This window comes from Chelonia mydas, chromosome 5, assembly GCF_015237465.2.
Source record: "Chelonia mydas isolate rCheMyd1 chromosome 5, rCheMyd1.pri.v2, whole genome shotgun sequence".
NCBI lineage: Eukaryota > Metazoa > Chordata > Testudines > Cheloniidae > Chelonia > Chelonia mydas.
In genome coordinates, this window is record NC_051245.2 from 97,055,123 (window position 1) to 97,076,174 (window position 21,052).

General features: G+C 41.7%; 1 protein-coding gene across 2 annotated transcripts in view; it reads left to right on the top strand.

Annotated features, from left to right (window-relative positions):
- PTAR1 (protein prenyltransferase alpha subunit repeat containing 1) overlaps positions 1-20,768 on the top strand; it is a 56,542-nt gene extending 35,774 nt beyond the window's left edge. For both annotated transcript variants that reach the window (XM_037901851.2, XM_027827860.3), the window contains exons 6-7: positions 7,680-7,996; positions 10,408-20,768. In XM_037901851.2, coding sequence (XP_037757779.1) covers positions 7,680-7,996; positions 10,408-10,753 — 663 coding nt within the window. In that variant the 3' untranslated portion in view covers positions 10,754-20,768. The remainder of the gene's footprint in view (positions 1-7,679; positions 7,997-10,407) is intronic.
- Positions 20,769-21,052: the final 284 nt, after the last annotated feature.

A 21,052-nucleotide genomic window follows, 5' to 3' on the forward strand; every position in this document is an offset into this window, starting at 1 on the left:
CATTTACAAAACTTTTCTTAAAAATTACATGAATATATTATCTCATACTATAGAATTAGAATTTATAATCTCTATTCCATGATGAGATATTTTTGAGCTATAATAGGTTTTTACCTCAAAAGGCATTTTATCAAAAAAATCCTATTGATTTTTATCCACCTTGCATGTAAATAAATACCTTGCAGTGCCGGCTACAACAGTGCCATGTGAATGTCTGTTTTTGCTTTCAGGTGACTTTGTAAATAAGCAAGCAAATGTAAACAAACTTGTTTGTCATATCGATTGGCTGAACCAGAAGTAGGACTGAGTGGACTTGTAGCCTTTAAAGTTTTATATTGTTTTATTTTTGAGTGCAGTTATGTAAATAATAATTATACATTTGTAAGTTGCACTTTCATGATTGAGATTGCACTATAGTACTTGTATGAGGTGAATTGAAAAATACTATTTCTAATCTTTTTTATATTGCAATTATTTGTAATCAAATATAAAGTGAGCACTGTACACTTTGTATTCTGTGTTGTAATTGAAATCAATATATTTGAAAATGTAGAAAAACATCCAAAAATATTTATAATATAAATTGGTATTTTATTTAAATTTAATTAAAACTGATCACACCTATTTTTTTTAAGCTAGTCACATTTGTTTTGCATTAATCACTTGTGTTAACTGCAATTAATTGACAGCCCTAATTATTTGGTTTCTATCACAATCTATAGTCTAGTATTTAGAACATTATTTTACTGGTTGAAATTCTTTCCAGGAAAAAAGGGTTATTAAATTCCTTTTTAAAAGTGTTGGTATCCATCAATGAGTAGCTTAGTAAATCAGATACATTCCACCAACATCTTCCTATACAGTGTGGTTTGCTTTTTTAAAAGTAGCTCTCACTGTAAATCATCAATAGCCATCGATCTGTAAACATTCAAACAATGTCTTTTCCTTTTTATGGAACGGTGCACTTCCCATATTTTGGCCCTCAAGTCTTTTTAACATATTATGAAAGACCTTGGAAGTAACTCCATTGTTGAAATGGCAGGACGCTTTCCATTGCAAATTCTATTTTTAAGATCTGCAGGTGAGCATATCTCCCATCTGTTTCAGAATGTTACTCCCCTGAGTAAGGGGTGAAGAGAGGCCAGCCTCTGCTCAGGAGTCTAAATTTTCATTACTCAAATCCTGCACCTGATGTTCTCCCTCCCATTGAATATCAGTGGACTTCCTCTGATCCCAATCCAGCCGCAGTATCTCAGATGTTCTCTGGTAATGTGTTACTACAGACTGATTGTATCCTGAATTAAATAGTATTTCTGTTGGTTCTAAATTTACTGGCCATTCATTTCACTGAATAACTCAATGTCCCTCTTTTATATGGTAGCATGATAAAAAGGAAGGACTTTTCACTATATCCTTTATAATCATGGACACCTCATTCAAGCCCTGTAAGGTTTTTGAGAGGCTAAGTAAAACCTAGTTGTTCTTAGTTTTTTCATGCTATCCCAGACAGTGAGTACATATCATATTTCAAGTTCTAGCAGATGAACACAGGATGAATGTGAAGTATTTGGAGTTGTTCCTCCTGTGAAGGAGTTTGGAAGACTTTGTTTAGTAGTTTGCCACTCTCCCAGTAGGTAGAAGCAACTCCTCTGTTAGACTAGATTTTTTTTTTTCCCCTCCCAACTTTTCACTAGCACTTTTTTTTAAAGCTGTCACCCTGTCCTCTTTAGGCCCCCATGGGATTTCAATCTTGTGCTAGACCCCTTCCACAGGTACTTCTTTCACATCCTTGAGGAAGGTCTCAGACTCCTTCCTTTGTAAAGCGTGGAAAAGCTAGAAACGCTTTTGTAGTAGATGGTAAATAAGCAAATCTTAGTTCTTCTTCGACTACTTGCTCAAGTTGATTCCATTCTAGGTGTGCGTGTACCCATGTGCGCGCTCATGTGTCGTCCCTACGCCCTCTCAGTTTCTTCTTACTGCCTGTGGTGGTTATTTGGAGCAAGGGCTAGCAGTTTCATCTCTTCTGACTTCGAGCCTTCGGACCTTGTAAATAGTTTGTTTATAGTAGTTAGTGTTAAGTAGTTGTTAAGTGTAGTTAGAAGTTAGAGTTCCAGCAGGGACTTCACTTCAGGCAGGGCATACCCCAGTCTCCAGTGTTTAAGCCCTGCATGGATTGTAACAGGCCTATGCCTATAAGTGACCCTCCAAAGCAGGTGCCTCAAGTGCTTGGGGGAATCACATGTGAAGGACAAGTGTCATATTTGTAAAAAATTTTGACCCAGGATGCAGAAAGAGTAGGATATTCGTTTGCGGGCTCTCCTCATGAAGGCAGCCCTTTGTCCAGCTTCCAGGCTATCTCGCCAAGACTCGCCTAGTAATTCGGCCTCAGTGCGCAGCACACAACCGGCACCAGGCTCCACCCAGGACTGCTCCCTGTTGCTGGTGCCAAAAAAGAAAACCAAGAAGCATGGCTCCCCAGCACTGACCAAGAAGGGCCATCGGGCAAAGGACTCAGTTCAGGGCCGCCCAGCCACTCCAGAGCCATGTGGGCATGCCTCCCTGGTTGGGGCCCTTAGCCCCTTAAAGGATCCACCACCGACTCCCGGGAGTGGTAGGGGACCCAAACATCTGGTGGCATCGACACCTTCTCAAACTCGCCCAGCGCCGAGAGAACAGAGACCTCCACCCATGTTCCCGGCACCATGCATGCCGCAGGAAATGGAAAAGGCTCCCCATGAGGGCAAGCCAGCCACTAAGACCCCTTGGGGTAGTAGAGTGCCACCGATTCCCCCGAGGTAAGGCAGCGCTTTCCTCCTTGCCACAGATCTCCGGAGTTGCAGCCCAGATCCTCTGGAGCTTTCCCTCAATCACCAGCACCGCAATCACAGAACCCACAGACTCAACGTGGATTGCCGAAGGGGAGGTGCCAATCTCCATATTGCTGGCTCCATTTGCCCTCCCACCAGTCATCCTCTCAGCGCAGATTTTGGTTGCTTGCCCTGGGGAGCACTCCCTGTCGCGACTCCAGTCCCTCCCAGCACCAGTCGCCTTGATACCAGGACCAATCCTCTCACTCCAGGCACCAGTCTCCAGCGGCGACTGCCAGCAGGCAGATGTAGGCATCGATGGCACCACTGTGGTCACTGGAAGGGGATTCCTCCAGCATGAAGGACAGTTCAGCCGCTTGCCCAGGCTCCACCAGTGCAATTGGACTCCTTAGGCTGCGTGGCCTTACTGAAGCACATGGGGCATGCCAGTCGTGATGGTGCCCCCTTCGCACCACTCACCTGCCGCTGCCTCAGAGCAAAAGTTGGTAGCATCGACGGCACCGGGCTTGGTGTTTGAGTCGCACTTGGAGGTGGAGGAGACTGCACTCACCTCTAAACCTCCCTCTCCCACGGGAGAAGATGCCCCGGGGTCTTCCCCCTTGGTACAGTCACCATCTTCATCCCCAGACGAGACGGTCACGGGACCTTAGAGGGCCAGCCCGCCTGGCGACTTTAAAGAACACCAGGCCCTGCTTCGATAGGTGGCAGAGAACTTGGGCCCATAGGTGGAGGAGATGGCCAAGCAGGCAGACACCTCGTTCAGTGTCCTCTCAGCCTACAGCCCGGCACGTGTTGCAGTACCAGTGCATGACGGGGTCCTCAAAATTGCCAAGGTCTTCTGGCAAACCCAGTCTTCAATCCCTCACCTCCAAAGGGGCTGAAAAGAAGTACTGTCCCAGCCAAAGGGTTCAAGAACCTTTTATACCCACCCAGCTCTGGGCTCACTGGTTGTCTGTGCGGCCAACAAAAAAGACAAGCAGGGGCACACCAGCTCAACTCTCAAAAATAAAGAGGCCAAAAGACTGGACCTTGGCGGGGGGGATTTATTCCACTGCCAGCCTGCAATTCCAGGTGGCGAACCGTCAGGCCCTTTTGGGCAGGTACAATTTTAATTTATTGGACTCCCTCCATAAGTTTAAGGAGTCCCTCCCACAGGGTTTGGCTCATGAATTCAGCACCCTAGTGGAGGAAGGCAACGCGGCAGCTAGCTGCTCCCTCCAAATGGCATGGCACGCGGTGGACTTGGCGGCTTGGATGGTCGCATCGGCAGTGGTTATGCGGTGCAGCTCCTGGCTTCAGACCGCTGGCATTTCCCAAGAGACACAGACTTCGATCCAGAACCTCCCATTCATTGGGAATGGTCTCTTCTCCGAACAAACAGATGCGAGGCTGCATGGGTTGAAGGACACTCGGGCCACCCTTCGCTCACTGGGCATGCATATGCTGCAGTTTGCACAGAAGCAGTTCTGGTCGGCCTAGCTGCCAAGGCCTTGGCAGCCCCATCAGGGATCTGCTAGGAGAAGGGATAGAGACATGAGTTTTAGTTGTCACCACCCTTCTTTCTCCTGCTCACCCATGCAGCCTGGCCCGGCAAAGCAATCCCGGGGGCCAGAAGCACTCATTTTGAAGATGTACTCAAGAGTGACATCCCAGTCAATTCCCCGGATCCACCCTGTTACTCCAGGCACTGGTCTCCAGCAGTGAGACCCGCTTTGTCTCTACCATTCGGCCTGGTTGTGGATCACCTCAGACTGTTGGGCGCTGGACATAGTATCTCGGGGCTATATCCTGCAATTTTCAGCTACCCCTCCCTCCTACTCTTTCCCGTCCCTCTTCAGTAGAGTGACCAGACAGCAAGTGTGAAAAATCGGGAGGGGTGGGGGCAATAGGAGCCTATATAAGAAAAAGACTCAAAAATCAGGACTGTCCCTATAAAATCGGGATATCTGGTCACCCTTCTCTTCAGGGAACCCTCTCACGAGCAACTCCTCGTTCAAGAGGTCTAAAACCTCCTGTGCCTGGGGGCGGTGGAGAAGGTCCTTCGGGACATGAAAGGAGAAGGTTTCTATTCCAGCTACTTCCTAATTCCGAAGGCAAAGGCAGGCCACAGACCCATCCTGGACCTGCATCACCTCAACAAGTCTCAAAAAGTTGAAGTTTCGCATGGTCTCCCTGGCCTCCATCATCCCCTCCCTGGATCCAGGAGACTGGTACACCGCCCTATATTTGAAAGATACTTATTTCCATATTCCTAGGTCACAGACGCTTCCTCCGTTTCGTAGTGGGTGGGCGCCATTTTCAATTTACAGCGCTGCCCTTTGGCCTTTCATCGGCCCCCAGGGTGTTCACAAAATGTATGGCACCAGTGGCTGCTTACCTGAGACACCAAGGAGTCCAGGGCTTCCCGTATCTCGACAACTGGCTCTCAAGGGTAGGTCTTGGGAGCAAGTGCAGAGGAGCCTCGATCTGGTGCATTCCACTTGTCGTGACCTGGGCCTGTTAATAAACAAGAAAAAAAAAATCCACCTTAACGCCTGTCCAGTGAATAGAGGTCATTGGGGCGGTTCTCAACTCCACACGAGCCAGAGCCTTCCTTCCGGAAGCGCATTTTCAGGTCATGTTGGACCTGATCTCCCTTGTAGAGAGCCACCCACTCACCTTGACTCACACCTGCCTGCGGCTGTTGGGCCACATGGCCGCATGTACATTTATGGTCACCCATGTTCAGCTCCATCTCTGGCGCCTGTAAGCATGGCTGCCATCGGTCTTCATTCCTAACAGGCATGACCTAGACTGGGTAGTTAGGGTACCAGACCACATCAGATTGTCCCTGGATTGGTGGTTGGACCCCAGGTCAGTGTTGGAGGGAGTCCCCTTCGCGTCCCCGTTGCTAACCCTGGTCTCTGATGCTTGGGATCTGGACTGGGGAGCCCACCTGGGGGAGCTGAACACCCAGGGCTGCTGGTTGCAGGAGGATCTGGCCCTCCACATCAACGTCAGGGAGCTCAGAGCAGTTTCCCTAGCTTGCCAGGCATTCTTGCCCCACCTGAAGGGCAAGGTGGTGCAGGTCCTGATGGACAATGAAGCCATGATATTACATCACCAAGCAGGGCGGTGCCAGGTCTTCACCCCTTTGTCAAGAAGATCTCTGCCTTTGGGATTTTTTGTGTGCGGCAAGCCGTTCATCTGATAGCAGCACACCTGCGTGGAACCAGGAATGTCCTGGTGGAGCACCTCAGCAGCACTTTCTCCTCTCGCCACAAGTGGTCACTCCATCTGGAGGTGGTCATCATAATCTTCCAGAGGTGGGTGACTCCTCAGGTGGACCTATTCACATCCAGGCAGAACAGAAAATGCCACATGTTCGGTTCGATCCTGGAAATGGACAGGGGCTCCCTGTCAGACACCTTTCTCATTCCATGGTCGGGGGCGCTGATGTATGCCTTCCCACCAGTGCCGCTGATCCAGAATCCATGTGAAGATCAGGCAAGACAGGGTGGAAGTTATCCTAATAGTCCCCGCATGGCCTTGCCAGTACTGGTTCGGCACGTTGCGGAGCCTGTACGTAGCCGCCTGCCTACAACTGCCCCTTGGCCAGATCTGCTGTCACTGAACCACAACAGCCTTTTGCATCTGAACCTGGCGGCGCTGCACTGGATGGCTTGGCTACTGCGTGGCAAAGCACAGACAAACAGGCATCCTCGGCCCGTATCCAGCAAGGTAGCAGGAAACCCTCCACCAGAGCAACTTACCTGGCCAAATGGAAAAGATTCACGAGCTGGGCCTCAGAATGGCGTATTCGGGCCAAGCAGGAGAGCCTAGATTATCTGCTGCACCTCAAACTCCAAGGTTTGTCCCTGTCATTGATCAAGGTCCACCTGGCTGCTATCTTGGCTTTCCAACCTCTGTTCCAAGGTCAGTCCATCTTCGCTCATGACATGTCACAGTTTTTGAAAGGTCTGGAGTGTCTCTACCCACACATCCGGGATTTCCTCCCCCACCCCAGGACCTGAATCTCGTTTTATAGAAGCTCTGGCTTTCTGCTCTCTCTCCTGCTTCTGTCCTGGAAGGTCTTGTTCCTGGTTGCGATAATGTTGGCCCGCAGGATGTTCGAGATCAGGGTTCTTATTTCAGAGCCGTCCTATATTGTCTCCTACAAGGATAAGGTCCAGCTGTGACCGCACCCAGCGTTTCTGCCCCAGGTCATTTCCCAGTTTCATACTGGCCAGGACACACACTTGCCTGTTTTCTTTCCAAAGTCTTGTGCGTCAGATGGGGAGCACGGGCTACACACCCTGGACGTCAGGAGGTTGTTGGTCTTCCACATAGATAGAACAAGGCTGTTCCGTAAGTCAACACAGTTGTTCATTGCAATGGCAGACAGAATGAAAGGTTGCCCAGTGTCTGCTCAGAGGATTTTGGCCTGTATTATGGCCTGCATCTGCTACTGCTATGGGCTGGCGAAAGAGCCTCCAAGATTCAGAAGTCTGGTCCACAAATAGAGTTATTTTGTATGTAACAGTGTCATTTAAACATTTTCTTTTGCCTATGAATTAGTATTCTAAATTGGAAAGTTGTGTATAATGAGGTAATTATTTTGGGAAAGTGTTTATTTAAATGGATGCTTTCATTTTATCATTGTTCTTTTAAACTTACCATTTTCTCCATAGGAGGAACTGTGGTGGTGGTGGTGGTGATGATGATGATGATGATGATGATAGAGTTGGGGGCAAACTTAAAGGAAGGATTATGGCGGGGGGGGCGGGGGAGGGAGGGATTTGATACAAGAAACAATGTTGGTAAATTTCTTATTTCTATGGATTGGTTAATTTTACTACTACTTATTTTCAGATTCTTCTTGATGAACTTTCTTCCACTAAACATTGGGTGTCCATGCATGTTTCAGACCATAGTGGATTCCACTACCGCAAGTTCTTAATAAAGTCCTTGATTGGCAGAACTGTGACCGACAATTCTATACTGGTGCAGAATCAGCTGGTAAATGAGCCAACCCCCAGTCTTCCAAAGGATGAAAAAAATGAAGCGTCTGAAGCTGTCTGTACAGAAGAACTGAGAGTAGATCTCCCCCATCTTCTAGAGGAAGAGCTGGAGCTCTGCACTGATCTTATTGATACCTTCCCTGGGCATGAAACGCTGTGGTGTTACAGGTAAGAGGGCTTATCAGATAAAACATCCCTTGGAATGATTTTATTGCTTTGAAACGGAAGTCAAAGGGCAAATTGTAATTCTGATTAAAGACACATCTTGGTTAGTAAAGACTAGTTTCCTGCCCTATGCTAAGCCTTTGATTTTTGATTTCCACACCCATCAGAGCTATTAAATAGAAAACTTGACTGGACTTCAGTATCTTGTTGAAATAAGTTATACACATCCTTCCATAGGACAGCATTTCCTCACTCCTTACATTTAAAGGACAAAAGATGAATTAACTGCAGAGTCTCCAAATGTGTGTGGCTAGATAAAAAAACAGTGTAGTCAAAGGCACACTGAGTAAGTTGGCTCTGAAAACTAACTTTAGTTGAATAATTGCCCCTTTTCTTCGTTCTTAAGTTCAAGTTTGGTTCTACTCTGATCTGGGACTGTAAAAGTGGTATCTTAGCATTCCATGTTTGCTTTCCATTATTTATATCAAATGTTTTAGGTTAGAAAAAGTCTTTATTTAAACTTACAACCCTGCAAACTAAATCTGGGATCTGAATATCCAAAAGGGGTCATCTTACACAGCATCACTATATTCTGCCTTTTGGTAACAGTTGTGCAACTCCATTGCCTTCAGTGTGTTAGTACAGATGTAACTGATTGGCACTGTAATTAGAATGTAGTAAACCATTCTCTCGATGATACAAAAGAGGGAGTGGAATTCAGTTCACTCTCTTTCTTAAATGTGCTGGCTGGTAGGAGCAAAAAGTAGCAAAAACTTATTTGAACGCTTTCACCTACTCAAGAAATCCAAATTACAGCACTTTATGGTTTTCCTGACATTTAGTGACATGTCAGTTCCCATAAACATTGGGTGAAATCCTGGCCCCACTGAAATCCATGAGAATTTTTCCATTGACCTCCGTTGGGCCAGGATTTCACACTGTCAACATTCAGGTTGCTCCAACACTAAGTGAATACAGCTGGTATGAATTTTTTTTTTTTAACTAAGTGTATGCATTTTTTAATGGAAATTTTTGTGACAGTTTTGACTTGGATGAATAGAAAATTTCAAGAAATCTTTCATTTTGGGTTTTGGTTTTTTTTTTTTCTTTTCACCTATTGCTGACAGGTCAGCATAGTCATAGTGGGATTTTTCCAAATTGAAGAGCTGGACTTTAAAGTATTTTATTTTAGAAAATCTTATTTTTTGAAAATGCAGACAAATGTGGTAATAGACCAATTTTTCACTTTTCAAATATTGCTATTTTGAAACCCAGGAGAACCAAAACCTTTCTGAAAGCTTCAAAAGTTTAGCAAAAATTGTTGTTGACTGATTTATTTTTTGGCGTCCCCTCCTCCCCCCCTTATCAGTAGTGCACTGCTCACTTTAAAAACTCAGTAGTCACAAAATGAAACAAGACACTGTTGAGGCAATTGGTAGGACAATTAGGGTAGCTTGCACTGCAGCTACTGATCTGGCACCTGTCATGAACACTAAAATCGTTGTTTTTAAAAAAACCTAAATATTTAGTTTCCTCCATCAATTTAATGGAAGAGATCACATTCATATTGCACGAAAATATGGAAAATTGTTGAAAAAAGTTACTGTGTATGTGTAGACATTTCTCCGAAAGAAATCCCTGCTTATGTTTGTGACAACCTCCATCCTGACATTAGCGTTTTGAGCTGGGAACCTCTGACCTGAAAGCATGACTTTTTATTGCTTGAGCTGAAGAATCGGGATCTCTAGCTGAAAGTTGTAAGAGACCCATGTCCTCTGTGGATCTGGCACAAAGTGGAACACATGCACTGATTAATTGGTTACAAGTGCACACCTGCTGTGGGGCTTGGTAAGCGATGCTAGTGAAGATACTAGATTGACAGAAGTCTCCTGGAGACAGCAGTCTTCTGTTTTAACTTGGGGACGGGTACAACATGGGCAGCAACAGAACACTGCATGGGCAATGAAAGGAAGCATGTATTTCCACCTGGACTTAAGGAACTCAGTCTGAATTCTCAGTGCTTGAAGTCTGCTGAGCTTGTTGCTCAAAATGTCAATTGTGATGGTGGTTGTAGTGCTCTGATGTTTGCATCACAAGGAAGTGACGTGAAGCTACCCACTCAGCTGAGAGGTATGTCAAGTACCAGCTGTTGAACGGTAATAATTTTTGGTTACTATTTAGATCAATCATAGAGAAGTGAAAGGCTTCATATTCCATTGCCTAGCAGGAAGTCATCCCTTTTTTCCCACCTTTGCAAAATAAGCTGATTTTTGGGGTGGGGTTTGTTCAGAGGGCACATTGAAATGTAATTTCAATTACTTTAATATCTTTAGTTGTGGCAGCAGCTTGATTTTATTTTATTTTTTTAGTGTGTAACTTTTTTTTTTTTTCCCTCCCCTGATCTTCCTTTGAAGACGGCATGTGTTCTATCTTCAGCACCATTTAAACAACAAAATTCCTCTTCCAAATGTACGGTTGACATCTGTGGACAGCAGTGATGGAACTTTGAATAATTCACACCCCAGTACAGCAGTCAGTCATGTGACTCATGCCATGGATGTTGATGGTTTAAATGATTCAAGCAAACAAGGCTATACTCAAGAAATCAAACGCCTGAAGCGTGCCCCTATACAGGACTCTCTTGGCTTGGAAATGGAATACAGGTTCATTGATAACATTTTAGCAACTTGCAGAGATGTAGAGCAGGCCAGGTTTGCTACTGCATACAGGAAATGGCTAGTTACTTTTCTAGGTCCATGAAGGAAGTTTACAACCTTCAGGGTTCCTCTTTTAGTGCAATATTCTCTTATCAAACACGTGCATGTCATGGTTGCAAGTGTTGGCTACCCATGTGCTTCTCACCTTTCTTTGTGGTCAGTGCTAAAATTCATATACAAAGTAATATTTCATTTTATTTATTAAAAAAAATCTGGCATAGCTTTTTATTAAACAAATGTAGTTTGCTTTTTTTCTTTAATCCTTTTTTAAAAAATTAACAATTTATATTTTTACTTGTGGCAACTTCATATCATACCATTGTCGTACTTAAACTTTTTTTTTATTTTAACATGGACTACGAATAGGGTCCTACCAAATTCACGCCCATGAAAAATGCGTCACACGCCATGAAATCTGGTCTCTTGTGTGCTTTTACCCTATACTATACAGATTTCACGGGGGACACCAGCGTTTCTCAAATCAGGGGTCCTGACTCAAAAGGGAGTTGCAGGGGAGTCCCAAGGTTATTTTAGGATGATCACGGTATTGCCACCCTTACTTCTGTGCTGCCTTCAGAGCTGGGCGGCTGGAGAGTGGTGGGTCTTGGCCAGGCGCCCAGCTCTGAAGGCAGCAGCCTGCCAACAGCAGTGCAGAAGGGTGGCAATACCATACCATGCCATCCTTTCTTCTGCACTGCTGCCTTCGGAGCTGGGCTCCTAGTCAGCAGCCACCGCGCTCCAGCTGCTCAGCTCTGAAGGCAGCACCGCTGCCAGCAGCAGCGCAGAAGGGTAGCAGTACTGCAGACCCACCTAGAATAACTTTGCGGTCCCCTCCCTGCAACTCCTTTTTGGGTCAGACCCCTACAATTACAACACCCCGTGAAATTTCAGATTTAAACAGTTGAAGTCATGAAAATTTATGATTTTTAAAATCCTATGACTGAAAGTGACCAAAATGAACCATGAATTTGTTAGGGCCCTAACTATGAACAATGGGGCTTTTGTTTTTTAAAGTTTAAAATTTTGATCCAAATGGAATGTCTGGAAAACAAATAGGTGGATTTTTCATTGTAACATGAACCACCTTCCAAATTATTCTTCTCTACCACAGTGAATGCTGGTAATGACTCTTAACCAAAGCCGGTGGAGTCAGGTTTTTCAATAAGAATTATTACTTCTGAATTGCTGTCTATCTGTCAAAGATCAGGCTGCAGTGTTTCTGCCTTCAGTTCCCCTTTTCATTATTTGTAAGGGCGAATATTACTACAGTACTGGAATTGTGCTTTTTGCTATTGTCTGTGGTCTTTTATTTGCCTCACACCTCTATTGTACATGGTTGATATCAAAGCCTACTAAATTGACCTTGTCAAATCAGATACTCACTGGTGGAGACAGGAAAATGAACCATGTTTCTCACACACAGTGAAGAAGTATGGTTAAAGCTAAGTGTGCAGGATTTATTAGCAAAGTTCTTTCACTTATGTCATACTTTTTATTTTTTACCTCAATAAGCCAGAGTTAGAAACACTATTTAAATTTCTGAATGTATTATGTACACTACAGAGTCCCACAAAGCCCACTAAATCACACTTTAAAAAGCTATAGAAAAACTAAGAACATATGAGTATCTTAGATGATGGGATAAAAAGGAGTTATGCTGACAGTTTTAGTGCTGTTTAAAATATGCAGGGTCTCTTCCCCTCCATGCTTGTGCATTGCTTCCTCCCACGAAGCAGGGCATCAATTTCATTTTTCTTTTCTGTCAGAGGACCTTTTCCCATTCAACCCCTCAAGTGTATGTGTGCTGGAAGGACAATTTAAACAGTTTCAGGGTAGTTTTGATCCTGACTTTCCTTTTGGCTACCAATGCAGGTATGTATAAATACTTGTACTGGCATTTTCTCAGAACTTTACTCTACATGAGGGACTTCTGTACCAGTGTAGCTACATCAGTGTAATCTTGCCAGTGCAAAGCCCTCGCGTAGAAGCATATGCCAGTATAAAGTGAACCTTTGCACTAAGGCAACTTTTTACCCCTGTTTCAAACAGAGCAGACTAGTTAAGAGGATCCAGAGCTTCAGGAGAGATCCTTTGCCACAATCCCTGTGTTTGTTTGTCTTGCCTTGCATCAAGTGCTTCCCCAACATGCTGCTGCTCTTGCTGCTCAAAGAATACTATGAGCAGTAGAAAAGCACTGGGAATATACAGGATTCCTGTGGTCCCACATCCCTTTTGAGGCTCCCATTGTTGGAGTTACTCTTGCATGTCAAAGGGGAAATAGACCCCTTGTATGGTATGTTTGGCTTTAGCGATGTGATTGAATTTAATGATCTTCTGAGAAAAGGTCAACCAATAGGGTCATTCAGGAAACAGCAAGCATTGTTTAAACAAGGTCTCTAAATTTAAACTCCTCCTGTATTTTTAACTCTGCAGAGATTGCTGCCTCCTATGACTTGGAGCTTCTGTTCATAGCTACTCTGTGGCTACAGTAAGTTCATAGAGACACTTGGTGACTGCTGGGTTCCCAGAAAGTGTGACACTGCCTACCACTGTAGTTTATTACAGATTATATTGTCAATCCTAAAATTACATTTAAAGTCCTTAATTTTGTCTCTTTCAGTTTTATCTTTTCACAGATTACCTGTTTAATAGAAAGGTATTGGAGGAGGGTGAAAAGTAAGGAGAATTTGTGCCTTGTGAAGTAGAAATTTATTATCTTACGGGGAGAATGCAGTCTTCTGCTTGTACCATAGTGTAAGATTTGAGGGGGCGGGGGAGAGACTATCAAGGGTGGGTGATAGAACATAAGTTGAAATCCATTATAAATTTATGTTGGACTGAAGTCTCAGTTAGCTCCCTAGAGCTATATAGTGGAAATATTCTGATCTTGAATTTGACAGCCCTTCCATCATCATAAACGCTTAAGGTCAAACTCTGTCCTTTGATACTTGTGTGCAACTCCTTTTTGGTGTCACTGGGAATTATGCATATGTGTATGAAGACAGAATTTGGTCCTTATAGAACTATATGCATTTTCATACCTTAAAGGTGCTCCAATAGGTCTTGGAGTAAAGTGTTGTTGTTTTTTTGTTGTGGGTTTTTTTTAAAGTTTTAAAGGGATACTGTCAACTGAAATTGTAGATTTTTTTTTTTTTAACTTTTTTTCAGAAAGTGTAAGTCTGATGAAAATATTTCCATGATTGCTTTAAAATTCCAAAGAAAACAGTTACATTAGTAAACAAAATAACCATTTCCTGCAGGTTTGCATTACACAAACCTTGCAGTATTGAGGACCCAACATTGGGTTGGTGGGGTGGGGAAACTATAGGCAAAAGTGAAATTGACTTCAATGAGTTGCATTTTTTCCAAGTTTAGAGAAATCTAAAAACTAAACCAACAGTATCACAGTGAAAAGAAAATACATTTTTAAAACTTCTTTTCATCTTGAAAACCTAGGGTGGTGGTAGAAACATAGAAAAAGGAAATATATTCACCTTAAAAATATTTGTTTAAGATGTCAGTGCCCCTTAGCCTTTTATCTGAAGTGGATAAAGTAATTCCTTGGGAGTATATTTTCAAATTTAGAATTTTGTGATGTCTTGTAACCATGAACTTTCACAAACGTGACCACTTAATTTAATTTGACTGGTTTCTTTAAAGTCCTAATTGGGGGAAGGAGGAATACAATAAATAGCAGTAAAAATTATTAGACTTTAGGCCATTGGTAATTAACATACATAAAAGTTACTGAGCACAGCTCTTCAGTATTAAGTAACACTGTATTCGGCATTTACTGTGTCATAGGTCAGAACATTCTAACTCAATAATTTAATGAGGGTTTTGCTTGGTGAAACACCTGACTGCAGCCATGCAGCACCAAACACTTACCCTTTAAAAGAATCATAAGAATGAGTAATACAGATATAAATCTGGCTTTATCCAGCAGTAAACTGTCAGTGTCCTTTTTAAGTTTCAGTAACTGTTAATTCTGTCCTTTATTGTATTGTATGGCATTTACATTGGTACAAATCTTTTTCGTGCACTGACTCAGTCTTATAGCAACATCTTTGCACTGAAGATGAATTGAAGGCTTTGAGAAATGAATGTCATTTGGAACTCTAAAAGTGGTTAATTGTATTTTCAATCAAGTCAAAATGAACAATCACATTTTTAAATGATGTGTAGTGTTCTCTGCTGTAATGTGCATTACCCAGTATTGCATCAGCAATTGTTTTTTCTGGTGTAATCAGTAGGGCAAAACATACTGATGACTGTAGTGATGGATGACTACAGTGCTTGGCTGAATGCTTATAGTCTTAGAAATATTTTCATTGTTTTAATAGGGGACAATTGAATTTTCAGTCCAATGAGTAATTTATGACTAGTTGTATAGCTACCTTATATAGCACTGGTTTATAAAATAAAAGAGCATAGTGAAGAATTAACAGTAAGAAAGTTTGGATTCTGTTTTTTCAACTGAAACTAGCTAAAGCATTTCAGTGTCTTGTGTTAGAAATTTATGCATAGGAGTACTTTTTCACTCTTTACCTTAAAGTAAGTCATTTAATGAATCTTTAAACAGTACTGTATAATCTTGACAACCAGAATCAAAGGGTCTTGAAGGGGCCTTGTCTAGACAGTCAAATCCAGCAATCAAATCTCTTACGAATGTGTATTTTAAAAATGAACAAAATACAGCAATTGTCGGATAATTTAACATTTGGGCTGCAGGGATTTCATGATCAAACTTCTGGACAAGGCCTTTTTTTCCCTTATAAGCCTGTAGTGCTGCTTCCACATTACAGAAGTGATCCTGAGCTCTTTGGTCCTTTATACTATAATTTAAAAAATAAACTGTCAGACTCACATCTTCTACAGCAGCGGTTTTCAAACTTTTTGTATCGGTGACCCTTTTTACACAGCAAGCCTCGGGGTGTGACCCCCCCCTTATAAATTAAGAACGGGGGTGGGGGGTAATTTAATTTATTGAAGGCTCAGGATTCTCAGCCTCATGGAGCTGACAGCTCAGGATCCCCATGTAACCACTTTGTAACCCCCTGTGGGGTCACGACCCCCAGTTTTAGAACCCCTCTTCTACAGAGACCTTGAGATCAATGGAGTGAAAGGCAGATGTGACTAGCATGTTTGCTGTTTTCCCCTTTATTTGAGGTTCTTTCCTTACAACTTAGTCTTATCAGAAGAAAACCCCCATCATTTTCAAATGCTCTTAAAATGCAGTTTAGTAACAAAACAAGGCCATTGTATTCTCTACAGTGGTTTTCCTTCTCTTTCCCATTGTGCTCAGAGAATGGTTCATTCTGAACTGCTTGTCCCTTTTCCCCCAACTAACAAAGAATGTAAGGAAGCTATGGGGAGGTGGCCTCATTTAACATAAGGATGATTTTGACTACCTCCCAAAATGCTCTGATAGTGCCCTTAAGTGGTGTTCATCAGGCTCATTCACAAGCTCAGGCTAAACCCAGATGCTCATTTCAGAGGTGAAAAGCAAAAGCTTTATCTGTTAGGACATTTAGTTTCCCTTAAGAGTTTTGGGGGGGGGGGTTTTGGTTGTTTGTTTTTTTAACTAAACAAATCTAGAGAAAATAGAATAACTCAAATAGTTTTGAAAGTTGGAAAACTATATAATTTGCATAGACTCTCATCAACTATTTCCTCTGACAGAGCACTGTATTGCAGTCAAATGGAAGAAACTAGTGCTTCCAAGAAAATTCTTTGTAGTCAGTTTATGCTTTCAAAATGTTACTACGGTCAGTGATTATAAACCTGATACTTCCTTTTGGCTTTTACTTAGTGTGTAACGTTATTTCTCAGGGCATAGATTATTTTTGTGAATTAGGGCACATTTTGACAGTTTATAGTCAATGGTTAATAAAAAGCATAAGTGATAAACGTAGAACTAGCTCTTAACATTTTTAGTCTAGAATAGTATTGTATATAGTCACTAGCTAAAACTGTAGCTAGGTACCTGCTTTAGGCCTGCCTTTCACCTTTGCCCCCAATATTCACTTTATGTACGCAAACTTTACTCTGTATCTTAACTTGCTGTAGTGATTTATCAGGAAACTAGGGGCCTGATCCTGAAAGTTGCTGGGTACCTCTTGTGTAGCTCCCAAGTGCACTCATGTCCCATTAATGTGAATGGGAGTTGAAGGCACTCAGCACCTCACAGGGCCAGGCTTTAGAAAACCAGGGTAAATGTGTCTATTTTGTATCTGTTGACATATATATTTTGACTTTTCTAAACTCTGCTTTGACTCTGAACACTAGAATCAAACCTGTTTTGTGAGGCAAAAGATTTTTATTTATCAGTTAGACATTGTATGTTTATGTACCTTACAGCTTGACTAAAGAGCAGAACTCTTTACAGAAAACTGTTTGTTCAAGCATTTTTATCTGTACTGTATGGAACCTGCTCATAATCCTAGTAAATAGATGGTTTAAAAAAAACAAACACTAACATATCTGTATGTTGTGCACATTGAATTTTCTGAATGGAATAGGATTAAGGTGAGGCAAGGTAGGTTTTCTTGGAAGACTGTTAACAGTTCACATGAGATGTGAATGTTAGTGCCTAGATACTATGGATTGGTTTCCTATACAGACGCACTATGAATAGATAAATATATAGTATAGATTCTCATGTCTAGTATTGCAAGTGTCATAAGTGACATAAAATGTCAGAAGAAAAAGTGTTTCTTACAAGGCAAAAAATACGTACTGCGACCATTCCCATTTGTCCAGGTTTTTACTTTGTGAAGTGGCTGCATTTAATGCAGTGTTCCCATTTTGTAACAGTGTGCTTGGGAATGTAGAAAAATGAGAGAGTGGTTTTAGGTAGCAATGGGATCCGTGGTACTGCAGATATGTAGATCAGTATTGTAGTACCCGTGTGAACTGCTGTATAATTTTATAAAGCAAAGCGATCACTTTGATCTCACAAAATTTTAACCTAATTAGGAGAGAGATATAGCCATAAAAGTGAATTTTTTTTCCTGTCATATCATTAGAAAAAATACTGTTCTTTTATGTAAGCAACTTTTAGCCAAAAGGTTGCATTTTATCAGAAACTTTCATATTTGTTGGATATACAGCTATCATTGTCTTAAATACTCTGCACATTGATTGTTTGGTGCAGATAAATTAGATTAAAAATAAGGTTGATGGCACTAGGAATACATGGTGACAAAACAGTTTAAATAGTATGATGGTGGGAATAAAACAATGCACATAAATTGTTAGTGTTCCACAGAATAATAAATGTAAAGAAGTAATTTTTCCTCCAGCGCTTACCTTTTTATTACAAGATAAATTCCTTTAAGAGAATAAGAGATGTAGATCAGTAAAGAGAGAGATTCCTTGAACACAGTCAGAAGTAAGAAGCCAGTTGTGAATAAATAATCCATGATATGTGCACTACAATAAGTAGGAAGAGAAGACTGTTGTGCCCAGCATAAATCCCTTCTTGTAATGAAGGGCCCAACTCTCCTACATTTGGGTTATTCTTGGATAAGGTACTTGAGGCTTTGTGAATGGCAGTTCTTCCATAGGGGCTGTTTGCTGCCCTGTAGAAGAAACTGGGGGTTCCACCATGCCGGTAAGTCTTCCAAGATCTCTGCCAACTTCAGGGATTGCTGAAGGTGAAGGGCATTCTCAGAGATCCCTTCTTTTGCCACCGCTGTCCAACCCATCTCCCTTCCACAAGTTCCTGAACAGCACAGCTTCTACAGGAGCTGTTTCCAAGGGCACTGCCAACCTTGGATGCCCTGGGAGACTGTTCCAAACTGTGAAAGTGGGGGCAAAGAGCATAAATTACTGCAGACTGGGCTCTGAGGTTTGGATGGGTGAATCTGGTGGACTTTTGGCAAGCCTCCCCCATCTATTGACCTGGAATCCCAAAGAGCACGCCTGGAGAGCATTCCAAGAGAGGCATGTTGTGAATGAGGTGCTTCAAGATCTCTTGCATAATCCACTCTGCTTCCTCTTGTGGAGGAAAGGCAACTAAGTAGTTACTGTGAGTGATTGAATACATCCATGAAACAGTTTCTTTGGGTGCTGTACTTCTTAGTTTTTGCTATTTTCTAATGGGTGCTTTTAAAAAAAAAAAAACACATTGGACAAGATTTTCAAAAGTGCCGATGATTTTGGATGCCTCCGTTTTTAGGTACTGAGCTTGAGAATTTCCTTTAAAAGGGCCTGGTTTTACGAAAATGTTGAGCACCTTCTGAAAATCTTTTTGGAGACTTCCCACCCTTGGCTGCTGAAAAGGGAGACTGGGAGGATCTGAAAGAAATTGTAAATGTGTAAGTGCAGTGTTGGTACACGTAACTTTTGGGTTCATTATTAAACTTGAGGCCTTTTTAAGGGTTCGTAATAACTGGATAAAAGCTATATTAGGCCTGATCCTGCAAAACTTCACTCATGTGAATACGGATGGCAGGATCAGGCCCTTAATCTGCTACTGCAGATAGGGCCTGTTCCTGTACCTGTTTAAAGCCAATGGCAAAACTCCCATTGACTTTAATGATGCAGGGTTGGGCCCATACTGGAGCTAAAAGATGATAAACCATTATCTGATAGTGACAGTAAAATGTTTAATGTTATGCATTATAAATGTCTCAGCTGTCTTAAGTGAATTGTTTTATGCATGATCGTAAACCAGGCTCTCATGGAAAACAGTATTGTTCCTGGTGTGGTATTTATCAGTTTGTATCATCCTTAAGGAAAAAAATTAAGGTTGCTAGTTCTTATTGTTCTTAAAAGACAACTGGAGAGGGATTGGGGTACTGGAAGCTTCCCGTATACAACAGCTGTAGAAGCAACTAAATTTTGTTAGTTTTTAATAGCAGAGAAAGGGTTTTTGACAATTGCCCTGGGATTGCCGAGAGGGAAAGAGGAGTAATTTTAAAATCTGAGCTAAAAACAGTAATAAGTATCTTTAGGACAGTAGTTGCTAGTTGTATCTGACATCTTGCCAAACTTCTTCTTTAGGGATACTCTGATGTCACATTCTGCTGCTAGACATATGGTAGAGTTCACTGTGGACATCAGTGTTAAGAAACTGAAATGTGGTATATGCATGTGTGTGAATCTTAGAGTAAGATGCAGTACGAGTCTTAAACCTAGTTTTAAGACAGTATTATTGATGGACTGCATAAAACTTGACATCCGAGTTCAATGTTAAATGCATGCTGTGGGAAGTTGGATGTATAGAAGGTCCTGGGCATTAGATACCTTTGATTTTATCTTGGCTGCTGGGGATTTTAGCAAATGTTGATTGGCTTTAGTTTTACTGTTCTTAAAGTGCACAGTAAATATTTAATTTTATGGTGCAATAATAAACTGCACAGATGTCTTCGTACTTGTCATCTCATAATCACTCAATTAGGTAACAGTGGTGATTTTCTTTTTTAAATGTAGCTACTTCAAGTTTATTTGAGAACTTGAATCATACTGTAAGAATCTAGTAATGGATAATTTCTTCCACTGTGGTTAGCCCCAACACACTTTCTTCATGTGTTCTGCATGTAAGAGGATCCCATTGGGTATAAATTTTAATTCCTTATAAGTTCAGATCCCTTATACATTGAGCTTTGTTGTGAAGAGAAGTTGAAATTCTACACCATGTAAAATGATGTCTGGTTAGAAACATAAGACAGTATCCTAACATTGTTTTCCAGTTCTGAACATTAAATTATATCTTGTTTTTTCTCAGTTATTTTGTATTGCATGCTAATTATATATTATTTTTTTTAAACATTATCCCAGTAGTACAAAAATATATTAAATACCACCCATGGAATTCTAACCCATCCTATGCAGATGTCTTCCAAAATTACAGGTACAATTTTAGTGGCAGTGGCTGGCAGAATGAATTTTCCACGTATTTATCTGTAGACTTGTTTTTATATGTACTAGCGAGAGAATATACTAAGCGCAGCTATAAATTATTGTATTTCTGTAGAAAATTGAAAATAGTGTAAAATTGTTTTTTGCTAAATGTTGGCGGGTTTTTAAATAAACTTTTCATCTCTTAAAAATCTGTGTTGTTTGACTACATATTTCACACTGCAGTCCAAATTCATTGTGTTCAGAGATAAACAGTCTTCCCTATTCAGTAGTAATCTAGATTGAGACTGTAAATTCTGTGATGTAGGAACCATATTTTGCCATATATCTGTAAATGGTGTCAAACAGACTTGTTTAGTTTATATAAATAGTCTGTTTACACACAAGCAATTTTCAAATGCAGTGTTACATATCCAGCCCAGACATAGCCTATAAACTATCCTCATGTCCAAATATCTGACAGATTGGTGAAGAA